The following is an 18,193-nucleotide window of genomic DNA, read 5'->3' on the forward strand; positions in this document are numbered from 1 at the left end:
GCCTGTCTTTTATCCTATCATATACATAAAATTTTGTTTAATTTTCTGGATCAAGAAACTTTCTTAAAACTTTTTTTCCAATATAGAGAAAGCAGCTGTGAGTGAATCGGTGACTCGCGATCTTCTAACATGCCAGCTTATACATGTAATGACAAGACATTTCTAATGTTTAATTGCCATTTTTCATGCGTCATTCCTATTGTGCCATAGTTTTCTCCTTTCCCAAATGGATATGAACATGGGCAAAAATAAATAGACGAGTGGGAATGGACAATGCGTAGATTATAGTTATGTTATTGCAATTATTTTTTTTATTCGATTTTTCTTTAATACTAAGTTTTAATGCCTGCCAAGGTGTGGACACTGGGACATGACGTTTCCACTGACGAATCGAAACTTAAAGGCGGCTGAATCCGCTAACGCGGTTGCGGAAACGTGGAGGCAATTTTTTTAAAAAGAGATAAAGAGATACTATTGTACTTTGTGACTTGTCACAATTATTCGCAATTCTGAACTCTGATTGCAACTCCTTCGTCATTTTGGGGGGAAGTGGGACACCATGTAGTTCTATAGGGAATGAGCTACACAGGCTCGGAGGTGAACTCGAGTAACTTGGCTCTACAGGCCACGATCACGGTAAGTTGTATTTAATATTTAAGTGTGTCTATGCAATAGCACACTTCTTATCAATCGTCGGCTCTATGATTTTATGTAATATTTTTGGCTCGTGCAATTGGTGCTACACTCCGTTACTCCCTGTTCTGTCACCATTCTTTCATTTCTTCTGCTGACAAAGACGTATATATAGTGATGTAATTTGAACATCTAACTAGTAAATGAATAACAAGTCATTTGGTCTATTGACTATTACTCTGACTGCTAATTACTGTTTTCCGCGACAGTGAAAAAAGGTTTAAAGTCATTTTCTTCACAAACCAGTTGCACAAAATAATATTATTCAAGTGAACGCAACAGTGACCAATTAGAGCATCTAAGGTTATATTTCAGGAATAACTAACATGGCTGGAATAACGTGCTTCCCATTTTGGTATCTTTTGCATTACATTACAGTAGTTGATACGTCAACTAACTGGTATGTATTTTTATGTAGTTAAAAACTTTATTACTTGCCAGTATAATCAAAGCTTTGATCATTTGTCATCAGATTTACCACCTCTAAGCAGCCTGAAGGAAGTGAGCCAAACAGACCACAACAGGAAATACTCTGCAGTAATGGATAAAGAGCAACAAGCTCCAGTTGATTCTGTAAGATCATGATGCAGTCTTTGCTGAACTAAAGTATACTAGGTTGCTTATTATGTTCAAAATGAAAGTGTAGTTTACAGCTGCAAGTCTAACTGCTTTTTATTGATGTCTTTGTTTTAGATGGAAACAGAAGATGAAAATCCAACTGCTCCACTTATTCAAGCAAATATTTCTGACTATGTAAGCTGGATAAATGAATATGGTCAGAAGAATAAGATCATCATAAAGCCTAAGGAGTCAATAAATATACACAAAAGTGGTTTTCCGTAAGCCTCCATACATCGTAGAAAATATTTTTTTTTAAATATATTTTTGTTTTTAAAAATAGAAAAATTAATGCATAATGTTGTATGATGTTACAGAAGATGCTGTAGCTTTGTGGTTGGTGGGAAGGAGTACCCAACTGCCTATGGGAAAAATAAAAAGGAAGCTAAGGAGGAAGCAGCCAAGCTAGTATATCAGAGCTTGGGTGTAACATATAAAGCTCACAAACCGACAAATTTCGTTGGACTTGTTCACAACTACTGTAAGAAGACAGGGCGAATCATTGATATTATTGAAGTGAGAAGATGTGGCCCACAACATAACCTTGAGTGAGTATAAGTGAATCTTTGGAGGGTGAATAGAAGCTGCAATAACACTTAGTTGGGTAATAAAGTCTAAAGTAACATATCTTTCCTGGTTACATAGGTTTTTCTACAAATGTGTGATCAACAAGAAGGATTACCCTCAGGCTGTAGGTGGCACTAGCAAGGAAGCCAAACAAAAGGCAGCTCAGTTGGCCTGGTCTGCTCTTCAGGAACAGTCTGACTGGGACAGCAAGGTATTTAAATGCTTTCAGCATGTTATTGTCACTTAGGTAAGAAAAAAAAATTCATATTCATTACAAAACATGTGCAATGTTCTGCTAAAATGTCACTTTAGCAGAACATTGCACAGTTTCATAAAGCTTGCACTCAGCACTTTTCTAAGTTTGATAACTAATGTTGAATGTCACATATTGTGCTTATTTTAAGGTATCCTACAGGTCAACCATGTCTGAAGACAGTGTTTCAACAATGCTGCCATCCCCAGCATCCACAGTGTAAGCAAGTATTAACATTAATGGTAGAGTATGTGGTAAAGTTTAACATGTATAAAACTACACAAATGGCTCTTTTTAATTTTAAGGGAGGCCTTGTCAGAAGTCACAACAAGGAGTGAAAGTGAATCAGTATCAATCACTGACCTATCGAACTTGTTGGAGACTAAGGTCAGGTTTTTTTTATGTTGCTTTTAAAATTATAAAAGAATTCATAGAACTTGAAGTTGACTTTTTTAGACTAAAACATATCGGTGTATCTGTGGTGTCCCTCTTCTGGAATTTAAACCCATAATCTGACAGTAACGCTAAACAGGAGAAAAATGTTATAAAAGCATAAAATACTAGGATTGCTTTTTTTTCTCATTGGTGAGGTGAGTGCTTCCAAAGGCTAACATATTTACAAATCAAAACAATTTCATTGGAAAATTGTTTTTGTTTTTATAGATGTCCCTCATGTCAACTTCGTCTGTAGACACTCCACCAACCAGGCTGTCAACACCTTCACTGTAAGAAACTCTAATACTAGTAGTAATACAACTACTAAGTCAGACAGTTGTGTATTAGGAAAGCAGCACTCATGTACTCTTGTTGTATTCTCCAAGGGAGTCTCTCGAAGCGTCTTCAAAAAGCATGCCAACAAGTACGAGTGACTCCGTTATCTTCACTGATTCATCACACCCTTCCATGGAAAAGGTCTGTTGCTTTAAACACAGAATTTGTTGAAAGAAAGAAATCCCCACTTTATAATCTGTATACTATGCACTGTATATTATATGGCATATGGTGAATATGGGGTGGACGGTGGAGGGCTTGACTATGGGATAAATGGTCAACTGCTGGTCTTTAGATCATGCACAGTTGTAGTTAGAGGTTTGTTTGCATTCTTATGAATAAGTTGGACTTATTTCTAGTGGCTGCTGGGCACTTTCACGTCTCTCACCAGTTCTATTCATAACTTTCATAGAAAGATGTTCTAGGCACAGTTAAGAGTCATAGCATGTCAGCCTTCGTGGCATTATGGGAAGCTGTTTTTGTGTCAGAATTTTTTGCAAATTTGTTTAGTGTTTAGTTCTAGTTCAGTCACTTTATTTCAGTCAATTAGTGTGCAATCATATTTTATTCAATGTAAAGTCATTACATTTGTACTAAAAATCATAAATGTGTATGGCAATCTATAAATGTCATTAATAAATAAGCAAATCTGTGTTCAGATCTCTAAACCTACTGGTATTTGTAAATGGATTGTAAAATATGAATTGAATTTGGCTTCAATAGCTTAAAATATGGACATCAGTTGTGACTCAAGCGCTTTGGCTGTTTACACAGAATATTTGCTACCCCTGGGTAGCAGATGGCTGGTAGAGAAGCTGTTAATGCGATATATTAATGCGACAGTAATGCAACATCTGAAAGTCAGTCTCTGCAAGCCCAAGTTCAGGGTTAACAAAGAAGTTAGAAGAAAATCCAAATGTATTTCCAAAGCGCCACAAACATTTACAGCTCTGCCACATCACAGTGTAGTTAAACAGAAAAAGACGGGTAACACAGCATGTATTTTCCTTTTTTCTTTTCTTTGATATGTTTAGCTAAGCCCAAACCGCCAATAAAAGTAATTGTATTTATTAATTAATATGTTCAGACATCAGACATTTTTTTATACTAATGATAATAATAACCATGTTATGTCCTTCTGTGTTTTTTTTCAGGACGCTAACAAAAACAAAAATACAGACAACAGACCAAGTGACACATCTGGCCAATCACAGTATGAAAAAAAATTTCATGACGTTTATACTTGTGTGGTCAGATTTTTGCATCCTCTTTTTTTCCAATAATTTACTTATTTTTTCACATCTTCATCTAATGAATGTTGTTTATCTCACTAGGTTTACTTTAGACTTTGATTGCATTGAATGTCTTGCTAAAGGAGGCTATGGTCATGTTTTCAAAGCAAGAGATAAACTGGTGAAGAAGTATTATGCTGTAAAGATTGTTCGCCACAAAGAGTAAGTCATATGCACAGTGTATATTTTCAAAGTACAAATGTTTTGCATAAGCAACATTCTAATAACAGAAACCGTGAGTATGTATGTATGTATGTATGTCTTGCTTACTGAAGCATTTCTGTGTTTTCCTTCTGATCAGAAAAGCTCTAAGAGAGGTTGGGGCATTATCAGACCTCAACCACTCTAACATTGTTAGATACTACAAGTGTTGGCTGGAGGATTCAGAATACCAGTGGGACAATACAACTGACAGTTACAGTACTTCCCAGTAAGTTTTGTTCAGTTATTTAGTATTGTGCAGTTTTGCATTTCTATGCTTAAAATGAAGACTTGATGCTAATTAGATTTTTAATCTTCCTTTTTTTTTAGGTCTAGTAGTAATTCATCACAAAAGTACCTCTATATTATGATGGAGTTATGTGACGACAAAACACTTAAAGACTGGATAACTGAGAAGAATGAGAAAACTCTTGAAGAGTCTATAAGAAGAGCAGAAAGTCTTCCCGTTATGCAGCAAATAGTCAGTGGAGTCGAGTGCATTCACTCCCACAGACTCATCCACAGGGACCTCAAGGTGAGACTCAAGATTACAGGATCACAAGCTTATGTTGCTGAGCTAGCTCACATTTAAGTTTAAGTTTTTCCATTTCCATATTCTTTAGTATCCTTTTTGTGTGTTTAATGGAGATGCACACTGCTGCTATTAAAGTATTGGTGTGCTTCTTCTACTTCACAGTAAACCCAGTAGACAGGAAATGACTGAGTATTAGGGCCACATTAAGAAAAACATTATTAGTGTTGATTTAGGGATTAAAGTCAACATTACAAGGTGGTGATAAGTATAAGAAGGTTGAAGAGATGGCGCAGCATCAAGGAGAAATACTAGAAGCAGCCAGTGCTATGCCGCAGCCTCTTAGTAGATGCACATATGGTGTAAATTTGAAAGATTTCTCGTAGAATCACCTGAGCTTATTCACTCATTTCTGACTACACGAGGCACTAAATGCTCAATGTTTAAATTTTGCTTTTCCAATCGTCAGCCTACCAACATCATGTTTGGAAAAGATGGAAAAGTGAAGATTGGAGATTTTGGTCTAGTTGCTACTGAGACTGATGATAATGATGAAAATCAGAGTGAGAGAACAGAGAAAACAGGAACCAAGTCATATATGGCTCCCGAACAGGTGAGGTCTCTGTAAACAAATAACCTTTGATTTCTTTTCTGTGTTTTTTTTATTGTTGACAGTATTCAATGATAGCTATGTGCTCAACATTTTCTGAATCTATTCAAGTTTCATTACTTTCTGCAAATGTTCTTAAAAATGACAGAATCTCCTGTTCTTTGTGTTTTTTTTTAAAGATGTTTACAAATTGAAAAGTTTTTTTCTTTCCATTATCACCACCTCATTCATTCGCTGTAAAACTCTTATTTCATTCCAGATAAAACCATCTCTTATGATACATGCTAAGATATCTTTTTTTAAGTGATTGCAGCCAGATGGGGTTTTTTTCTGGTTTCTACTTTTAATTTTAGACTTATATACCATGGTCTTAAAATTTAACTACAACTTGAAAAAAGTGAAATCCACATAGATTAGCTTACCACAACCATATCTTATAATTTAAACACTCACACTGAGTTAAGGGGTGTGTAACACATTATGTTTTTGTTTTATGACAGAGGACCAAAACAAGATATGGCTCCAAAGTGGACATATTTGCTCTGGGACTGATATATTTTGAACTCCTTTGGAAAATCTCTTCTGGGCATGAAAGAGGGAAGGTGAGTTGGTATAACAATTTAATAGTTTACATTTTAAAATGTTTACTGGTAGCTTCCTATCAGTGTTAATGTGTGAAGAATATAATGTATAGAATTGCATACTTAAGTTTTGCTTTTGTTTTTCTTGTGATGATTTTCTGTCAAGTCAAATAACATGTTTTTGTATCCTTTTATCATTATGTATACTAGATTTTTACAGGTGTCAGAAAGCAAATTCTCCCTGAAGAATTTACACTGAAGTTTCCAGAAGAGGTATAATTCTTATTTTTTTCACTTTCACATTTATAAACCACTTTAAAACAACATAACAGCTGACCAAAGTGCTGTACAAAAAAAAAAAAGATAAAATAGGAAAACAAGAATAAAAGAATAAATCGGCGAGCCTGCCTGACCTCCAGAGGCAGCTCATTCCACATTTTAGGTTCCAAAACTGAAAAGGCTTTGTCTCGAGATTTAGAAAATGTCTTCGGGACAGTCAAAAGCACCTGTTTAGCTGATCTAAGAGCATGTGATGGCATGTAAGGGTGAAGCAGCTCAGACAAATAAAAAGGGGGAAAGACCATTAAGAGACTTAAAGACAAATCAAGGAATTTTAAAATGGATTTAAAACTTAACAGGAAGCCAATGAGGGACTCTAAAACTGGAGCCATGTGTTCTTGTTTGCTTGTACCAGTTAAAAATCGTGCAGCACGAATTGGCTAATTATTTGTACTGATAATATATATTCATGTTGATACAGAAAGTAGCTGATTTTTTTTTAATGTGTTTTGCAGAACCAGATAATCATGTCAATGCTGTGTCCGAGCCCAGAAAACCGACCTGAAGCAAGTACACTGAAGGCAGACCTGGAACAGTGGGCTCAAACATTAAATGCACAAAGAATGCACCTAGAAAATGTAACTGATTGATCAGCACTTACTAAGTGACATAAATACATCTTTTGTTGTGTTTTTTTTTCATGTCATGTCTTTTTTCATGTTTCAATGTCTTTGATGTACTGTTTTTTATGGCTATAGCAGTTATGTTCAGTCACTTTTTACAGAAAGTAGGAATCATGTTCTGTGGAAATGTGATTAACATATTTAAACTGATGAATTATTACAGCCTTTGCTTTGTAATAAATAGACTGATGTGGAAAATAAAATAACGACCAACCAGGGTGTAATGGTCATTTGTCTGCTGTACAGTTTTTGTACATGTTTTACTACATAATTTAGTGAGTGGGTCTTGACAGGTACTGATAATTTGCTTACACTTTACATTAAACATAAGTGCGTATGGGATTTTTTTATTACCACATGCAAAATGTGCACTCAGTTTGGGAAAAATCCCATTTTATGCAACAAGTTCTTGTCAACATTACAAGCTGGAAGACTATTTTCTTTGCAGTGCACTTTTGTTCCTTTTTATTGCTTCCCACAAACTAAAATTAGATATACCTTTCAGCATTACCAACACGGCCCACGAAGACTTATTGAAGAAAGAAACGAGCTTGGAGAGGGTCCTTTAAAAAAATGCAGAGGCTTTCTCTGCACACCGCAGGACAGCTGAATGTGCTGCGCATTTCCGTACACAGAACGTCGCTAATGTGCGACAAGTTGGAGTTGGTTTCGACTGCTCTGTTACCACGTAGGGGAGGACGAAGAAACCGAAACTTACTGATGCCTAAAGTCAGCTGAATCGAAACAAACAATGGACATACTTGACCGCAGTCGGAGAAGGAAGATGGAAGTGGGGACGCGAGCAGTACTGTGAGCTTTGTGTGCTCTCACCGGGATTTTATTACATTTGCCGAGTCATTAATGATGGCAACTAAAAACTACGTAGCTGAACTAAACGAGTATGCGCAGAGAAATCGCTTGAAGCTGAAGTATGAGTACCTTGGCTCTGACGGCCCAGACCATAATAAAGTGTGAGTACATTTGTAGTACCTGAGAGCTTTGAGCATTATAATATATCGACGATAATAGAAGCATTGGGTGAGATGAGTGTTTGATAGCACGGTAAGTCAAAGCTAATCAGTACAGTTTAAGAAGAGGACTAATGTATCTTATCGGAAAAATGCACAAGTAATGATGGTGACATCAAATACAGACTGGTGTAGTCGTAAGCCTTTATTACCTTGCAGTTATATTTTAAATTAATTTTAATCTGTCTTTCAATTACAGGAAATAATAGCTGTTAGGCCCAAAGGCTCTATAATGGCGCTATGCTTTGCCAAATCTTTATTTCTAACTAGTTGAATAGTCATGTTATTATAAAGAGCCCAGCAAAGCACTGGAAACCCGTTTTAAAACTGCACCTGCTTGTCTGTTGCTGTATATATAGGATGTCTTACTATATATATATTGCATATACACGCAATTTACATCTCAAGTTTCATCATAAAGAAATATTGCCTCCCAGAGGTTAAAAGTGGAAGGAGAAAATTCAAGTTATTTCTTGCAACCTAACCCTAACAGGTCATTTCCTCTACAGATTTAGCCAGAAGGCGATCATAGATGGTAAAGACTACCCCAAAGGTGTGGGGAAGACCAAAAAAGATGCAAAGCTTAAAGCAGCTGAAAATGCTCTGAGGTGCCTGCTGGATGGTAAATGTCAGGACTTGGTAAGTTTATTTAACTTTAGCATGTTGGAGAAAAATAAGTGGTGCATGTGCCCATGGTGTTTGTTTGTTTTTTTAACCTTAACAGACAGAAAATGCAGCAGAAGCTTCTACACCAGCTGAGACAGATATCAACTTCATATGCTGGCTCAATGAATATGGCCAGAGAAACAGGTTGACTATAAAGCCTATGGAGACAACAAGGCCTGGACCAAATAATGCTATCCCGTAAGCCTCCTGACTGTTTCTCAATTATAGCTATTCTGTGCTCATGTAAAATAGATTAAATAAATGTTATTTTATGGCATTAGGTGGTGTAGCTTCATGGTTGGTGATAAGGAGTACCCAGCAGTCTCTGGGAAAACGGCAAGAGAAGCTAAGGAGGAAGCAGCCAAGCTCGTATACGACATAATAAATGGCAACAAAACTACAGATGTAAGTTATAGTTCAGTCCATGCCATTCTAGCTTGATCATAATCCTAAAACATAAACATTTTAATATAACCACATTAAAATTGTACTTTTTATATTTTTCAAGACTGCAGATGAGAATCACAGCGATGGATCAGGTCAACAAAGTGAGGACTTGAGTGAGAATGTTTTTGATCTGTGGTGAGTAATTAACAATGGTGATGTATTGTTTAATCGTGGCATCTGCATCATAGTAAAGTTTCTTACTGCTTGTTGTTTACAGTACTACAACAAAAAACCTGACCGTGAACTCTAAAGACCCCAGCTTAGTGGAGACAAATTACATAGGACTTATCAATGACTACTGTCAGCGAGAAAACTGCTCCTATACATTTGTTGATGAGAAAATATGTGGCACACCTGATAAACGTCAGTGAGTATGCCTGACGTACTGGACTCTGAATACACACTGCAGACACTGGATGCTCATGACTGATGTTCAGTAAACTGTTAATGTACTGTTCAACTTCTTTGCATCTCAGATTTTTCTACAAATTACGGATTAACAACAAGCAATATCCTGTGGGGAAGGGGAAGAGTATCAAAGAAGCCAAACAAAGTGCAGCGCGACAGGCCTGGTTTGTTCTTCAGGAGCAGTCAAGCAAGGTGCTTATATTTTTATCTTTACTTTGTCTCATCAGATATAGTTGATTAAAGGTTCCAACAGACAATCTGTTCTTTACAAGTAATTAAAAGGACCAGCTTGGAGGGATAAACTTACTGATATTACTAGATGTGGTTGTATGCCCTAGTTCTTAAAGAGTATACAGCTGATCAGAGCAAATTTTATCCTTTTAATCGATGTATGCTTTTTATTCTTTAAGGAGGATGCCAAAGACAAGAACGTGGGAAATGGCCAGAATGAGATGCCAACTGTATCACGGTATTTTAAATAAGGAAAAAGAAATAGTACTAAGAAACTGCTATTCTGATTTAACTCATGTTTTTGTTGTATTATGTCCTGAGAGAAAGGTTTAAATCCATCCATCCATCGGCTTCCGCATATCCTTTTCAGGGTCGCGGGGGGCGCTGGAGCCTATCCCAGCTGTAATAGGGCAAGAGGCAGGGTATACCCTGGACAGGTCGCCAGTCTGTCGCAGGGCCAACACACAGGGACAGACAACCATTCGCACTCACATTCATTCGCACATTCACACCTAGTGACAATTTGGATTATCCAATTAACCTATCCCCACAAGCTGGTTTAGACTATGGTCTTAAATCTCCCTCGCTGCTCCATGATAGACAGAATCAAGCATTCTGAGCATTCTATATACTGTAAATCAAATCCCCATAATCAAGTACAAACATAAAGGTGAAAACAACAAGTCTATTTCTTGCCTCAAAAGATTAATAGGACTTTCAGATACTTACTCAGTCTGTACAGTTCTTGCTGTAGTGATATTATAACCCAGATTGTTTATATATAAAATTAATAACAGTAGCACTTTAACCTTCCATCAGTTCTTTTGTTACATTAAGGGAGGTAGCAAGTGATTTATTCTATCCTTACACACTGATAGTTGCAAGATAAATAACTTTGAAACCATTCAGTTTTTTCTAACAACACTGCACTGACAAGTCTTTACTTTAAAATTTCATAATAAATGGTGTCAAATACCTCATTTAGATCAATAAAAATAGCTTCACAATGTTGCCTGTTATGTACCAAAAAAGAAAAGTTTCAAATTATCTGGACCTCTTGATTTCCTAGAACCTAAAACTTTGAGGGTTTTGTGGACATCAGATGCTCGTTAAAGGAACCAAACATGTCAGCCTTGCCAGAAATGTGATTTTAGTCTTTGTCTATATGTGGGTGAGGTCTAGACCAGTCCTTCAAATTTTAAAAGGGTTATTGATATTATTTTAAATCTCCATTAGACAATGATCTGCTTTGGCTTTTATTTTGTTTTTCAAGTTAACAGATCATGCAGGGAAATTAATTAAATTCAAGTCAGTGCCGTTTAAAAAAATCCAGTTGATTTTTTTTCAATGCTTTTGTTTTAAAACCACCAAAACAAAGGAAAAGAAGAAAATGAAAGTCTAATCTTAACTTGAATCCATAACAAAGGCCATTCGAGATAACCACTCATTCAAACCAGTTTGTAACTTGTTTTATTCATACAAAACTTTATGAATCTACAAAGAAAGATACATTTGAAGAAAAGGGAAAAAACATACCAGCAAATAGCTAGTGGCGTTGCTCTCAGTAAGAATCAATATTATGTATATAATTAGTACCTCATCAAAAGAACAAATAGAAGAAGAAAAACAGAGCTCAGCTGATACCTGTAAATCTTAGCCTAATCACAGATGTTATCAGTATCTGCAGTTTTTCAAAAAACAAATTGGCCAATGAGAGTATCAGTTGGGCTCCAACATATTTGTTGTGAACATCTGCTTAGAAAAACTCTTGCGAGGTTATCAGTACCTCTCCCTGCCTTTTGTCCATTTTAATTTGCAATTCATTGACTGGGGTTCATTTGCAACTCACAGCAAACTTATAATTAAATACACTTTACATAGTGATAAAAAACAAACAAACTAATAAATCATTCCTATGACTGACTATTTATTTTAAGAACTCTTAAACCTAGCTGAAAGGTAAATATAAGGAATAGATTACCATCACAAAGACTGATCAGGAATCAGAATCAGTAATCAGAAGGGTTTTATTGCCAAATGTTGAGCAGGTTTACAACATTAGGAAATTGCTGCGGTTGTCATGGCTCGGCTGTGTGGCAGGCAGGATGAGGACCCAATCGCAAAACTCACAGACTCAGGGGATGAACTCAAAAAGCAGCTTTATTGCTGACAAAAAGATAATAGGAGATACAAAACTAAACTGGGAAAAACTAACATAAAGCTCACCAGGAAACACAGGGGGAATCACACACAGCATGAGGGAGAACGCGACACAGAACTGAGGGAGACGCAGACATAAATACACAGAGGATTAACGAGGGAAGTGGGAGCACACGGGGAGCACAGGTGACACTGATAATCATAACAAGACACGGCAGGAGTGAACGCAACACTAACGGGAGACGGGCAAAGTAAAACAGGAAGTACAGAGGTTCAAACAGGAGGAGAGAGAGCACGGGGAGAACGCAGACATAACGGGCTGGGGAAAACATAGAATAAAACACAAGGAGGGGAGACGAGGGCTCACAGATACATAGAGGGGCACACAGGGAATAAAAGTCACAAGGGGAAAACACATAAGGAACAAAATACAAAAATACATGAAAACTAAGAATACTGGGCCAACATGGCCCAGGACCATGACAGCGGTGCTTCAGTGCAAACATACTGTCATAAATGCTTAAATAGACATGAAAATAAAAATAAGAATTAAAAGAATTAAAAGCACATGACAGTGCAGTGTCATGTGTTTGTGGTGCGAACAGTCATACGGTTATTGTTCATGTGTCCAACAGCAGAGGGGAAGAAACTGTTCTTATGGCGAGAGGTTCTGGTGCGAATGGACCGGAGCCTCCTGCCTGAGGGCAGCAGGTCAAACAGACTGTGTCCAGGGTGAGAAGGGTCAGCTGAGATCCGAGCTGCACGCCCCAGTGTCCTGGAGGTGTACAGGTCCTGCAGAGATGGGAGTCTGCAGCCAATCACCTTCTCAGCAGAGCGCACAACACGCTGCAGTCTCTGTTTGTCCCTGATAGTGGCTCCAGCGTACCACACGGATGATACAGAGCAACCTAAAGCTGGCTGGCTAAAAGTGCTTTGCTCTCAGAATGACTTGTAGTAGTGAGTAGTTGAAAGGTTGATGTGCACTGGATCACAGTTTAAGGCATATATTTCTATTTGTGATGAGGACTAAGGACAAAGCACTTCTTTTCCACAGTAAAACTGTCTCATGAAAAAGAAAAGGAAAAGACAGAGTTTTTCTAACCCCATCTTTGCACTAAATCATTCACTGAAAAGCTTTTATAATGCTATGATCATAATATAACTTGGATTAAAATAATTCAATTGATGAAAGATTTTAAAGATTTTTCTGGACACTTTCAACAATTTTAAAGAGATTTAGAGAGTTGCAGTCAGTTCCAGTTGAAGTCCCTCATGAGAAATATTTCCTGAAGACTGAATTTAGATTAGCACTTCATTAAAGAGGTTAGCACACCGTTGACAGCTGAGGGTGTTTTATACTAATCAACAACTAATGTAGATTTTTTTAAACTATCAAAACCTGAAATTGCTTACTCAGAGAGAGGCAAAATTTACATAGAATTTGTGTTTGACAAATATCGCAATCTCTATTGATAACACTATTGGTAATGCATTGGTTTAACAAGGTTTCAGGTTAAACATTAACATTAGCATCAGTAGAATGTGTCCACACATGAAGCAAACTTATTTGGAACATAAGCTATGTACATTCAAGTGAGGCCTTATCTAGATTTAAAATCCAGAGGAGTGTTAAACCTTTCACTAAAATTGGGGCCAGTATTTGGTTTAACATTCCCAGAAATAACAAGTAACAGAGCAGTTGAGCACCTCTGCTTAAAAGATTTTCTAGGACATTATTTTTTATTATTTAAATCTATGATAAAATCATGGCATCTGTGTGAAAGAAAAGTAAAATTCTCCTGAAGGACCATGACACAAATCATACGGGTCAAGTCTACAGAGGAGAATAGTATGGGGATAGGTAATAGAATAGACCTTTATTATCCCACGGATGATAAATTTGGGTGTTACACAGCTTTTATAGCAGGGGGAAATATAAAATATAAAAGGAAGACACAAAGTGGTCCTATATACATAATCAACTGAAGATCGTATATAATGTACAGAAATATATATAGAAAAAATTGTACGGAGATATGTATAAAATGTGCAATGAACAAACAAACTGATGAGTAAGATAATCAAAAGGATGTTAAACTGTGTTATAGAGTCTGACAGCTGCTGGTAAGAATGACCTGCGGTAGCACTCATTCCTACACTGTGGGTGTAAAAGTCTACTGCTGAATGACTCAATGGTCTGAGTCCCATTAGCTGTACATGATCCATTTCATACGGTATTACAATTTAAGAGCACTGAAAAGGAGTCTCAGCCTTTGTGATGGCGTTAACTACAGATCCACAAAAGTAGCAAACGCAGGTCGGAAAGGAGCAATATCATTTATGTATTCTTTCGTGTTGGGTTTTGGGCCCGTCAGGCATTTTGCCAGTCCAATTCCAGAAGGTGAGGAGGCATCATGGCCAAAAAGTCACTGTTGCACAGACCCCTGTGGTCATTTATGCAAGTCTACCTTTTTTGTATGAGAAAGGAGGATTTATCCTTCCTTTAGAAGGAAACATCCGAATTGGAAACAGTTGTTTCTTATGGAGCTACAGCTTGACATAGCTTGAGGTCAACTTGGAGAACTTTTTAGCTTCAGCAGCAATCTAATGACCACAGTCTAATTATCAGTTCAATGCAGGATTTTTAATTATTAGTCAAGGGTAAGTGTCAAGTAACCGTGCCGTGTAGAAAAACCTGCCAAAATCACTGGTAGTTTTCAGAAACATCGAAATCAGTCAGCACACACACAGACATGCTGCCATCTAGGATTTTGATTTCTGAAGTTTATAAGAGCTTTCTGTATTTGATCATTACGTTACATTGTTGCATAAATGTGTTGTTGCTGTCCACAGGTTTACTTTAGAATTTGAACCCTTGGAGCATCTTGGTAAGGGGGCCTTTGGTTCTGTTTACAAAGTAAGACATAAACAGTTGAAGATAGAATATGCTGTGAAGGTCGGCTGCTATAAAGAGTTAAGTATGCCACAGTAGGATTCCAGCATTCAGTGTTATATGTACAGTACTTGTGCACTTTCTGTACTGACACTTTTCTTATTGTGTTTCAGAAAATCTCTTCGAGAGGTGAGAACATTATCAGACCTCTTCCACCGTAACATTGTTAGATATTACACGTTCTGGATGCAGGATACTGGATACGAGTGGGACCTTAGAGACAGTTATGACAGTTACGCCTCTTCACAGTGAGTCCTGTGGACCTACTTTTATATATTAACTTTTTGTTAAAAGGTTAAAGTTAAATATTTACATCACTTTTTCCTTTTCTTTTTTTTTTTTTACATTTTTAGCACTGCAGATAACCCCGAGACAAAGTTCCTGTATATTCAGATGGAGTTATGTGCCAAAAACACACTGAGAGACTGGATTGATGAGAAGAATAAAGAGAGTGAACAAGACTCCAAGCGAAGAGAAGAAAGTCTGAGAATTGCTCAAGAAATAGTTTGTGGAGTCGAGTATATTCACTCCAAGAACCACATCCACAGAGACCTTAAGGTGAGACAATGCAGTGAATTTCAAGACAAAATAAAATTGTTCTGCTGAAATTAGAAGGTACTTCAAGTGTGTGACCCCTTAATGTGTCCTCTGGTTTACTATGACAAGGGTCTTTAGGCGCCCTGAGACACATAACAGACTTTTGTTGACTATTTTTAAATCTGCTTTTAGGGCATTCATGAAACTATCAAACAATAGATTGTGCAACATCATTGCTAATTTTTTGGTCCCTAGAAATGATCAAATAAATAAACATAAATATACCTCTTTGATAATTTTGCTCAAACATACCTCATGTTCTTCTTTTGAATGCAAAGCCTGCAAACATCATGTTTGGAGTGGAAGGAGAAGTGAAGATTGGGGACTTTGGTCTGGTCACCAGTGATGATGATGATGAAGAGAGAACAGTGTGCAAAGGAACTCCATCTTACATGGCTCCTGAACAAGTGAGATGGTCTATACTGACAATAATGTTTACTTCTTGTGTTTCATTGGTTAACAAATAGGATTTTATAATTGGCCTAAGTACTACATGTGAGCCTTTCACACTTAAAGCTCAGTCTCACCTCTCTTTAGTGGTGAAAGCTGTAAAATCATCAGCTTTTCTTCCCGCAGAATTTTATTTGACCCTCAAATTTAAGCAATTAAACTGAAAGATGAAAAGATTTTTTTAATTCAAGCATAACTGTAACATTTAGCACAGTGATTGAGAAAAATATGACATCAGATACATTTGTCCTTTGTCTGTTTGTCTATCACAGAAGACTGAGAGGAAGTACGACAGAAAAGTGGACATGTTTGCTTTGGGGCTGATATTCTTTGAACTCCTTTGGAAACTTTCTACTTACTCTGAAAGAGCAAAGGTGAGATTCACTGCAGTCATGTTAACCATTGTGCATATGCATGGAGTTATTATATACCAATAACTAGGTACCTGTAGGTTGTTTCTTCTGGCACAGCTTTTTTGTGTGTTTTAAATATTTTCATTCTTCAAACAAGTGTAATTGGAACAATTATTGTATAAACTAACGTCCTCTTTCTTCTTTAATCACTTCATTAACACCAGATTTGGCCTGGCGTCAGAAGGCAGAGGTTCCCTGAAGAGTTTTCAGTGACTTTTACCAAAGAGGTAAATTACCATATTCATACTATGCTTACATTTTGACAGGATGGTCATCAGCAGAGTAGTGATAAAACTTACATTAAGTGGTTTACTCAGTTATAAAAGGTCCTCTTTGATCGCTGAGTTGTCTGGACACAACATATGCATTTTTTAAATATATTTATTATTTATCAGAGGTTTCACTGCACAAGACATTACACATACACTGTGTTTTTTCTTGTTTTTAAACAGAAGCAAATTATTAACTCATTGCTGTCTGAGAAACCAGAAGACCGACCTGATGCCAGTGCCGTGAAGGCAGAGCTTGAAGAGTGGACTCAGATATTCAGCACACAAAAAGCATCTCGCCAGGAAAATCAAACTGTCTGATAGTCACAAGAGAAAAGTTTCAAAAGTCACAGGAGCCTTTACAAATCTGTCTTGTTGCATCTGCTTAATGAAATGATTTGATGTACCGTGTAATATTATGTTGGGTAACTGTTAACGTGCAAAGTTAATATATGGAAGAGGTCACATCATGATTCCCGGCTATTTCAGGGAAGTTTGTATTGGATTTGGAAATGAAATGTGAAATCATGATTTTAAAATCTAACTATTCAAATCAGTTTCCCGGTGTAGGTCGTCACTTTGTAACTGTTGTTAACCTGCTGCTGTCCTGAGGAGGAGGAACTGTGATGCTACGTGTACTTCTGATGGATTCATGTTGAATGTCAGAGATAAAAAAGCACACTCCATGTGGCTCAATTTTAGAAACTTTCCTAAATGTTTTCACTCATTTTTAACCCATGAAATACAGTTTAACATTTTTTTTCTTCCATTTTTTTCTTTTGTTCATTTTAATCTGATTGATTGCAATATCAGTCAGCTACGTGTGACTTGGAACAGCAGGAGAAAGGTCATTAATACTGTACTAGAGGGTTGAAATAATGAAAAGGTGTATAAGAAACTGAACTAGTAAATGTCTCTCATTTAACTCTGATTGTTCTTGCAGAAGCACTTGGTATATAATAATTACCAAAGATTTTCATTTTTGGTATTTAAATAATGAGCAGAGTGGCAGCAAGAATCAACACAATCAACTCACCATTGCAGTATTATTTTAATTCAGTCACACTGGAGGGTTTCCGACTATGAAGAGCTTGTTTAAGGTTGTACCACAGCATCTCAATCTGATTAAAGTCTGGACTTTGACTGGGACATAACAAAACTTTCCTGTTGTTATTTTATAAGCATTCAGAGGTGGATTTACTGGTGTGTTTTGGATGTGCTTGAGTTTTGAGGCACAAACTAATGGGGGACATTCTCCTTCAGGATTTACTGACAGAGAGCAGAATTCATGGTTCCATCAATAACAGTAAGTCGTCCTGGAGCAGCAGAGCAGCCCCAGACCATCACATGACCACCCAGGGATGGATCTAAAGAAGGAAATCAAGTGGGGGTGGCAAAGTTAAAGCCATTTTTTTAACACATGTGCAAGTGGTTACATATGGTTAAAATGATTCAAATGCAGTAAGTATACACGTTTTTCATATAAATATT

General features: G+C 36.9%; 2 protein-coding genes across 2 annotated transcripts; both read left to right on the top strand.

The window, feature by feature from the left end:
• Positions 1–372: 372 nt before the first annotated feature.
• Positions 373–7,303, top strand: LOC146655883 (interferon-induced, double-stranded RNA-activated protein kinase-like). Its single transcript, XM_085428577.1, has 17 exons — positions 373–636; positions 1,166–1,266; positions 1,387–1,532; positions 1,629–1,859; positions 1,957–2,089; positions 2,283–2,350; positions 2,437–2,518; positions 2,795–2,856; positions 2,953–3,043; positions 4,057–4,115; positions 4,237–4,356; positions 4,496–4,624; positions 4,726–4,930; positions 5,397–5,540; positions 6,038–6,139; positions 6,329–6,391; positions 6,913–7,303. The coding sequence occupies exons 2-17, from the start codon at positions 1,234–1,236 to the stop codon at positions 7,045–7,047; spliced, it is 1,803 nt and encodes a 600-aa protein (XP_085284703.1). The 5' UTR covers positions 373–636; positions 1,166–1,233; the 3' UTR covers positions 7,048–7,303.
• A 430-nt stretch (positions 7,304–7,733) lies between these two features.
• On the top strand, positions 7,734–17,871 carry LOC146655884 (interferon-induced, double-stranded RNA-activated protein kinase-like). The gene is made up of 15 exons (XM_085428608.1): positions 7,734–8,051; positions 8,618–8,747; positions 8,833–8,972; positions 9,056–9,179; positions 9,283–9,356; positions 9,439–9,588; positions 9,698–9,821; positions 10,040–10,098; positions 14,874–14,993; positions 15,087–15,221; positions 15,327–15,531; positions 15,849–15,977; positions 16,293–16,394; positions 16,598–16,660; positions 16,886–17,871. Exons 1-15 carry the CDS (start codon positions 7,942–7,944, stop codon positions 17,021–17,023), a joined length of 1,803 nt encoding a protein of 600 aa, XP_085284734.1. The 5' UTR covers positions 7,734–7,941; the 3' UTR covers positions 17,024–17,871.
• Positions 17,872–18,193: the final 322 nt, after the last annotated feature.

The sequence above is a fragment of the Rhamphochromis longiceps genome, linkage group LG13 (assembly GCF_057381845.1).
Source record: "Rhamphochromis longiceps isolate RC_006_pf linkage group LG13, R_longiceps_female_GT1.1, whole genome shotgun sequence".
Classification (NCBI taxonomy): Eukaryota; Metazoa; Chordata; class Actinopteri; order Cichliformes; family Cichlidae; genus Rhamphochromis; species Rhamphochromis longiceps.